This window comes from Balaenoptera acutorostrata, chromosome 2, assembly GCF_949987535.1.
Source record: "Balaenoptera acutorostrata chromosome 2, mBalAcu1.1, whole genome shotgun sequence".
Classification (NCBI taxonomy): Eukaryota; Metazoa; Chordata; class Mammalia; order Artiodactyla; family Balaenopteridae; genus Balaenoptera; species Balaenoptera acutorostrata.
The window spans coordinates 175,436,085-175,444,968 of record NC_080065.1 but is presented as its reverse complement, the minus strand read 5'-3'; the positions used below and the strand labels follow the sequence as shown (position 1 = coordinate 175,444,968).

Here is an 8,884-nt window from a genome sequence, read left to right as displayed (position 1 = left end):
TGGTATGAGTTCAGTCACAAAGCCTGGAAACCTGAGTTCAAATCCCTTAAACACCTACCACTAGAGGGTCAAGTACTTTGGATCCATATCTTCACCTCACTTTATCTTTTCGTGAGCATAAATAGAAGGATTTTAGAAGCACCTGACTCATAGGTCAGCAGAGAAAATGAAATTAATTAGTATGAGAAAAGTGCTGAAAACTATGCCTGACAGTAGAGCATTGCAAGTGTTAGTGATAGTGTGAACAGTTAATAATTATTATTGCATTTAATTTTATGATACCTGGTAATACCATTATTATTACAATGATTATAGATCGTGTTTGTGATAATAATCCTATAATGGGACAGGAATGGAAATGGGGAATTAAAAGGACAGATTTTGGTGATCCATTGAAAATGATGAGTTTGAATGGAGCCATGAACTTGAACTCCCAGAGCATTAGAAGAACATTGATGAGTCAGGCCCTCATTTTCCTCTTTAATTATGCTGGGTCTGCTCCAACATGTAAACAATTTGATTTTCTAGGCCCACAGTGATCTGTGCTCTAGAAGAGTGGTCGTCAAAGTAAAACCCAGACCAACACAGCAACATTTGGGAATATGTTAGAAAGGCAAATTTCCAGCCCCATGCCCAACCTCTGAATCTCATATTCTGAGTGTGGAGCCAAACATTTGCGTTTCAACAGATCCTTGAGTTGATTCTAATGCAAGGCACAGTTTGAGAAACTCTGCTGTAAACCCATATTTCATATGCTTGGTTTGGGTTTTCCTGCTTGCTGGTTTGAAGCTTTGGAGAATTCTCAGTGAATCAGCCATATGTTGTTCCCTATTTTTTTTTAACTTTATTTTATTTTTTTTTAACATCTTTATTGAAGTATAATTGTTTTACAATGGTGTGTTAGTTTCTGCTTTATAACAAAGTGAATCAGCTATACATATACATATATCCCCACATCTCCTCCCTCTTGGGTCTCCCTCCCACCCTCCCTATCCCACCCCTCTAGGTGGTCACAAAGCACTGAGCTGATCTCCCTGTGCTACGCGGCTGCTTCCAACTAGCTAACTATTTTACATGTTGTTCCCTATTTTATTCCTATTGTTTGGCATAATGTGCGAAAGTTCAAATTAGTTTTGAGTGTAGGAGAGAGAAGGACAGAAAGATTAGAGGTTTAGGAAGTGAGAGAGACTGAGAGAAAGGCACAAGGCAAAGAAAAACATGAGGACCATTCACTTCAATTTACAATACAGATATCACAGTTTTCTAAAGTAAGTGATTTGTGTACATCTGCTATGTGTCTTATCACATGTATTTTCCCCAGCAGACTCATCCACAACATGGAATCAGAAAGCCAAACAGGCGTAGGAGAATTTCTCCTCTTGGGCCTCTCAGAGGATCCAGAACTGCAGCCCCTCTTCTTTGGTCTATTCCTGACCATGTACCTGGTCACTGTGCTTGGGAACCTGTTCATCACCCTCGCCGTCAGTTCTGACTCTCACCTCCACACCCCCATGTACTTCTCCCTCTCCCACCTGCCCTTCACTGACATCAGTTTCAGCACCACCACAGTCCTCAAGATGCTAGTGAACCTCCAGACACAAAGCAAATCCATCACGTATGCAGGGTGCCTAGCTCAGGTGAACCCAAGATCAGGGTTATTTCTATAGTGACTTTGTGGACAATGTTCTTAGGAGAATTTTAGTGTCAGAAAGAGAACAGGGTAGGGGAAGGAGTTGAGCAAGGGTGTCATTATAGCCAGAGCACTAGCCTCAGCTTAGGTTTTAGGTGTTCTTATAAAAAAAAAATGGTATCTATATGAGGAGATGGATATGATAATTATATTGACCACAATGATAATTTCACTAAGCATGTATATCAAGTCAACATGGCTTACAACTTAAATACGTATTTTTTTAAATACACAGAGAGAAAAGCATATCATTCTCTTTGTGTTTCAGGGTGAGGCAATCGGCCAACACGAACTTGGGAAAGGTGAGGAATTTGTCAAATTAAGGTCATTTTTAAAATTGTTTCTTTTCCTATGCAAAAGCTTTTCAGCTTGTAGCAGTCTACCTGTTTATTTTTGTTTTGTTGCCTTTATTTTTGATGTCACTTCCAAAAATTTATTGCCTACACCAGTGTCAAACAGCATAACTCCTATGTTTTGTTCAGGAGTTTTCCATTTCAGATCTTACATTTAATTCTTTAATCTATTCTGAGTTATGTCTGTCATTGGTGTAAGACAGGAGTCCAGATTCATTATTTAATCCTCATTACCTGAAACAGCATCCTCTTCCCTAAGGACATAAATCAGCAGAGCCACTTGACTCCAGCCCACCTACCATTTTAAGTGTCAGATCTTTTGGTGCTACATGGAAAATTTAACCTTTTTTTTGAGCCAGCTAAGGCTTTGTGTATTTTACCTAATATACATGTGTTTGAAATTTACTGCTGTTAAGATGTTCCTCAGTGATATTAAAATGCCATCTTGTCATAAGTTTATTTAAAAAATATATCTAGAAATATATAGCATAAGAAAATTCATACAGAAAAAGTTAGAATGAAAATAAATGATGAACACATGAAAATACTGAAGTCTTTAAAGAAAAATGTTTTTAAGTGAATATTAAGATGGAGCACCATCACATCTTAAATTATGGATGAAATCTCATGAGATCTACTAGATAATAGGCAAAACTGCACACTAGTGCCTTCAGTGACATTGTATTTTTTTTAAACATCTTTATTGAAGTATAATTGCTTTACAATGGTGTGTTAGTTTCTGCTTTATAACAAAGTGAATCAGTTATACATATACATATGTTCCCATATCTCTTCCCTCTTGCATCTCCTTCCCTCCCACCCTCCCCATCCCACCCCTCTAGGTGGTCACAAAGCACCGAGCTGATCTCCCTGTGCTATGCGGCTGCTTCCCACTAGCTATCTATTTTACAGTTGGTAGTGTATATATGTCCATGACACTCTCTCACCCTGTTACATCTCACCCCTCCCCCTCCCCATATCCTCAAGTCCATTCTCTAGTAGGTCTGTGTCTTTAGGTGACATTGTATTTTATCACAACACAATTTTAAAATAAGAAAACATAATTCAATCCAAAGTTGCCTAAATGTGAAGGAAAATGTACATTGAATCTATTGTGTGAAAAATGGAAAACATGATTATGAAAGCCTAAAAAGAGAGTATGATGTCTGTTTATATTGAGCACAGTCACAATAGATCATAGGGAATACACTGGATACTGCTGTATAAAATATAAAGAACAGGAATTAAGGAACAGGAAACATTCAGTGGCTCTAAAACTGAAATGCCCCTAAGTGTCTGAATTTTATAATATCTTAACTATATTCATAAATGTACTATTTGTATCTAATATATAAAATATGTTTTCACACAAAAATTGAAATCAGGCTTTCTGGTATTATTAATTTGAGATGCCTTTTTTTGTAATTTTATAAAAGGATCCAGGAGTTCATTAGAAGAGAAGTGTGTGTACATATGTGAAAGGTATGTAAAATGCAGGTGAGCATGAACAGGTGAAGAGAATGGGTAATGTATCCTTGCCTCACAAGTCAGGGATTAGTCATCATGAATTCCTTTCTTCTATAGTTTTGGTCTTTAATGATTTGACTGCTCAAGGATCAGAACGACATTAATAATATATGTCTAATGAGGAGCTTTGGATATTGACCCCCTGGGGAAAACGAGATACTCTAAAGAATCAACTTGTGACAACATTTCAACAGCTCTTGCCTAGTCAAAACAGGCACACCTTCCAGAGATAATCCTTAACTAGAATTTCATTGTCTCATTTGGTCTCTCTGCCTTTTCTGAGTACAGATCTGTCTTCAATATCCAGGTGTCATTTCAAGTTTCATCTCACACTGATGCCAGTCAGGTAAATTAATGCAAGTTAGATAATGTTTTTGTAATGAGACGAGGCGTTTTACTCCAAAGTCATCTATGGGAAGCAATGAGCAGAGTACATGTATGAAATGATCAGAACCCAGTGTCCCATGCGACTCCAGACAAATTGTCTTCTTGGTGACAAATTCTCATGTTTGTTTGTATCAATGCTCACCCAGTTCTCAGTCTGCTGGTCTAATATTTTCTCTAAAAATGGAAAAAAAATTTATCCTCCTGAGCAGAGATCTGCCCCTTCTCAAACATGATGACTGTTATAAAATTTTCTGACACTTACTTAAATTCTTCTTGTGGTTGTGGGGAAGGTGTTTTGTCAGCTTTCCCTTCATGTCCCTTCCTGCTTCTTTAAACACCACTGCACAGAAGTGTGTCTGCATTATCTCTGGACTTGGGCTATGAAATTACAGGGGAGAAAGTAGAGACACAGAGAAACAGCTATCTGCCATCCCAGTATACCTGTTTATAAAATTGCCAAGTATTTAATATAAGAACAGCGGAGATAGTATAATAAATTTAAAAAATATAACCATCCTTCAACTTATTCTAGAATTTTCAAATGTTGACCCTCTATCATATCAACTTCAGGTTTTTTAAAAAAATAAAGTAACAAAATAATACACACATACAAAAGCCCTCCCCTTCTCATGCCCTCAGTTGTTGTTCTCCCCTTCCTAGAGACAACATCACCTTGAATGTGTTGGTATCCCTCATGCATTGCTTTATGGTATATATGTGTTCAAAAAAATACATTGATAAAAGGAATCAACACAGCAGAATGGAGAAATAAAACATGATGTAACTTGCAGTGGAATACTCCCTGGTGATTAAAAATAATGAAGAGGGATTAAATATAGCAACAATAGAGAAAAGTGAAATCACATAAGAATGCAAATTGTAAATGACATACACTGTATGCTGAGTACTATGCTGGCTGCTCTGTCTCTGTTCATTTCTCATCATTGCAACATCCCTATGCAGCTTTATGATAGTTCCCATCATACAAATGAGGACACCAAATCTTCTCATACAATTGAACCATTTTCCCTATTCTCAAAGCAAGTGCTGGTCCTGGATTCAGTTCAGAGTGTTTGAGTCTAAGTAATACAGCAAATAATAACGGCTGTCATGCCCACTTCCATCCCCCCCCAGGAGAACGAGGACCACTGCTTTACGGAGACAGTGCTGTAGGATGCCTGAATATTTTGTAAGTATCATATGTCTTCTTATCTTGTAATTCTCTGTCTTGCAAGGGTCAAAAATTGTTGCTATTTTCTTTGACTTTTGAGAAACCTATGCATTTTGTTCTCTCTCTCATTTATCTTTTTTTAAAAAAAATCATATGCCTCCTATCACGTTAGGGGAAGAGGTCCCATTAGGATGAGACAGAGAATGTCATTGATATTTGCACACCTTCTCTTAGAATTAATTGTTAATGCAGGTGCATTACATTTCATGCGGGAGTCTTATGAGCTCTAGTTTACAGGCAACATTTTCTAATATTTGCTCAGGTGCAGAGTGTTTCCTTGGATAGATGCCATGACCTGCTATACAATATTTCATGCGTAGGGATGGACATAACACTGTAGGGAAGAGAAAAAATTTAGAGCATGGTCCTAGATTAAAATATTAAAATTTTAAAGGAAAATTGTAACATCTGAGTGTTGGTTTAGGAATGGTAATTCTGTACTATCCAGCGACATTGACAATGATTGGTTAAGAGAGTCAACTCAGCAGTCAGATAATCTTAGCTCAGACTTAGTCTTTTCCACACACTGTGTATTTCATGTCCATGAGGTACCCTCACTTTACCTAAGTGTCCGCATGGATGAATGGAGTGATAGTACGATCTAACTCATCTGTAATTTGACAAGCCCTTCAGATGATTCTGAGGCAGGTCGAAGTTTAGGCATCATGCATTACAAAAGAGAGAGGATAACTTCATTCTCATTTTTCTTTTGCTTGAGGCAAGAAATATTTCTGAAGGAAACGCTGTGTCATATTCTTTGTTTCAGTCTTAACACTTGGCGCAGGTGTGATACAGAGTTGGTGACCAATCAAAATAATGGCCAATAAAGAGAGTAGAGGGAAGAGGAAGTATGAGAGATGTTGATGGAGAGAAAAATTAGCAAAGGGACAGACTTGCATCGTCTTTTGGGTTCACAATAGGCACAGAGTTTTCTTTTTTATTTAAGCACAGTTTCAAAGTGTTAGCGTATATGGCATTCATCTGGAGGGTATGTTAAAACTTAGATCGCTGGCCCTTACCTCCAGAGGTTATCAGCAGTACATCTGGAGTGGCACCAAGGATTTGCATTTCTAGCAAGTTCTCAGTTGATGCTGGTGCTGCTCATCTGGGGAACATTCATTTCCTTTTCTTTTCACTCCATTTCCCCATCAGATTCACCGACAACATGGAACCCAGAAATCAAACAGACGTTTCAGAATTTCTCCTCCTGGGATTGACAGATGATCTAGAACTGCAGCCCTTCTTGTTCTGCCTGTTCCTAGCAATGTATCTGATCACTGTCTTAGGAAACCTGCTCATCATTCTGGCTGTTACCTGTGACTCTCACCTCCATACCCCCATGTACCTCTTCCTCTCAAACCTTTCCTTTACTGACATCTGTATAAGCACAACTGCGATCCCAAAGATGCTGGTAAACATCCAGGCAGAGATACAGCACATCACTTACATAGGCTGCCTGACCCAGATTGGCTTTGTCCTGGTTTTTGTTGGTTTAGAAAATTTTCTCCTTGCGGCAATGGCCTATGACCGTTATGTGGCCATTTGTCACCCCCTGAGGTACACGGTCCTCATCATCCCCCGATTCTGTGTTCTGCTGATTCTGCTCTCACTTTTCATCAGCACAGTGCTTGGCCTGCTCCTCAGTCTGATGGTATTGCGGCTGTCCTTCTGCAAGGACCTGGAAATCCCTCACTTCTTCTGTGAACTTGCTCAGGTCATCAAGCTGGCCTGTTCCGATACCCTCATGAATAACATCTTGATATATACCGTGGCTAGCCTGTTTTGTGGCGTTCCCCTCTCTGGGATCATTTTTTCTTATACTCAAATTGTCCCTTTTGTTTTGAGAATGCCATCAGCAGGGACAAAGCTTAAAGCTTTTTCCACCTGTGGGTCTCACCTTGCAGTTGTGTCCTTATTCTATGGGACACTTTTTGGAGTTTACATTAGTTCTGTGGTTACTGACTCACCCAGGAAGACTGCAGTGGCTTCAGTTATGTACATTGTAGTTCCTCAGATGATGAACCCTTTTATCTACAGCCTGAGAAACAAGGACATGAAGAGAGCCTTGAGGAAACTTATTAGTACGATACCTTCTTTCCCGTGATCATGCCCTCTACTTTGGACTTGAGTTTCTAGAACGAGGCGAGGGATTAGGAATCCTGGGTGAGCCATAATGTCTGATACTTTCATTAACAAATTCTTCTAAAACAGCCAACAGCAGAATTTCCAAGTTAACTTTAACTTAGGGTTGACACCAGATTTTGCTTTTTGTTCAGCCATATGCTGTTTGACACATATTTTCAATTCTTCAATTCAATTTCTTTGCTCGGTTTCTATAGAAGTAGAGCCTGAAGCAAGGGTTCTAGTTTTTATGAATTTTTTGCATCACTCTCAGAATAAGGAATATTGCCAAAATTATTAGGAAAGGGAGTACTGTAGCAAGGCTGTGGTCATATCTAGAGACTAACTTCCACCTGATCCATGGTGGGGCCATATGATTTGCACCCCAGAGTTAGGTCTATAGTGGAGTAAGAGATCTTACCTTTTCCACACCTACTTATTAATGAATTAGATTGAGGAACATAAGTATCTACTATAGTCAGTTTCATCATCTATGAAATGTGTCAGTGGTTTGAAAAGTGAGATATTTGAATTCCATTAGTGAGGAAGCCTTCAGTTCTAATAAGAAAAAGAATCTCTAACTCTAATATGTCCAAACAACAAAGAGAGTTATCTTTCATAACAAGGTCTTCATAGGTAAGAAATGTATGTAAACCAGGGAGTAGGAATTCATTCAGTCCTGCATGTGTTGTTTTGTCCTGGACTGGTTTTCCTCAGGGTCACCAGTGGTGTTGCCAGATGAAGATGTCATGTATGGACATGATTTCCAGAGACAGAACCCTGGTTGTCCTTCTTTGAGTCAGGTAATTATAGAATTTTCCATGGAGTCAACTAGAATATATTTCTGTAATGGGCTGTATAGTGGCCCTAAAAACAATTTGTCCACATCCTATTTCTTATAACCTATTAATATTATATGATTAAAAAGGTGGATGTTGTAATCAACTGTAATGGAATAGAATTAGAAAAACAGTGAGTGTTACTTATTTTGAATTAGAGTCTTTGTAGAAGATGAGTTCATCCCAGATTGGCTGAACATGTCCTAAATATAATCCATGTATCCTAATAAGCTAGACAGAAATGGAAATGACACAAAGAAAAGGAGAAGGTAATGCAACCGTTGTGACTGAAATTGTATTTATGCAGCCAGCAGTTGATTTCCAGCATTTGATCATTGTTTTCGGCTTTATTGAGATATCATTGACATATGAACTATAAGATTATGCTGTACAGTTTGTTGATTAGATACATTAACATATTCAAAATGATTACCACCATAAAATTAGCTAAAAACCTCTGTTCTGTTACATAATTAAGACTTCTTTTGTGGTGAGACTATTTAAAATCTATTCTCTTGGCAATATTCAAGTATACAATATATCGTTTTTAGCTATATTTTCATCATGCTGTACAAATTAGATTCTTGAACTTAATCTTATAACTGGAAGTTTTTACCCTTGACCAGCATCTCCCATTTCCTCCAGCTCTGTGATAACCACCATACTACTTTCTGTTTCTATGATTTTTGACTTTTTAGTTTGATGGAGTTACTTGTGTTTTTGGTGTCATATCCAA

At 38.1% G+C, this 8,884-nt stretch overlaps 1 protein-coding gene across 1 annotated transcript; it reads left to right on the top strand.

Annotated features, from left to right (window-relative positions):
* Positions 1–1,313: 1,313 nt before the first annotated feature.
* Positions 1,314–7,292, top strand: LOC103017259 (olfactory receptor 7G2-like). The gene is made up of 2 exons (XM_007178580.3): positions 1,314–1,637; positions 6,654–7,292. The coding sequence occupies exons 1-2, from the start codon at positions 1,338–1,340 to the stop codon at positions 7,290–7,292; spliced, it is 939 nt and encodes a 312-aa protein (XP_007178642.3). The 5' UTR covers positions 1,314–1,337.
* The last annotated feature ends 1,592 nt before the right edge of the window (positions 7,293–8,884 follow it).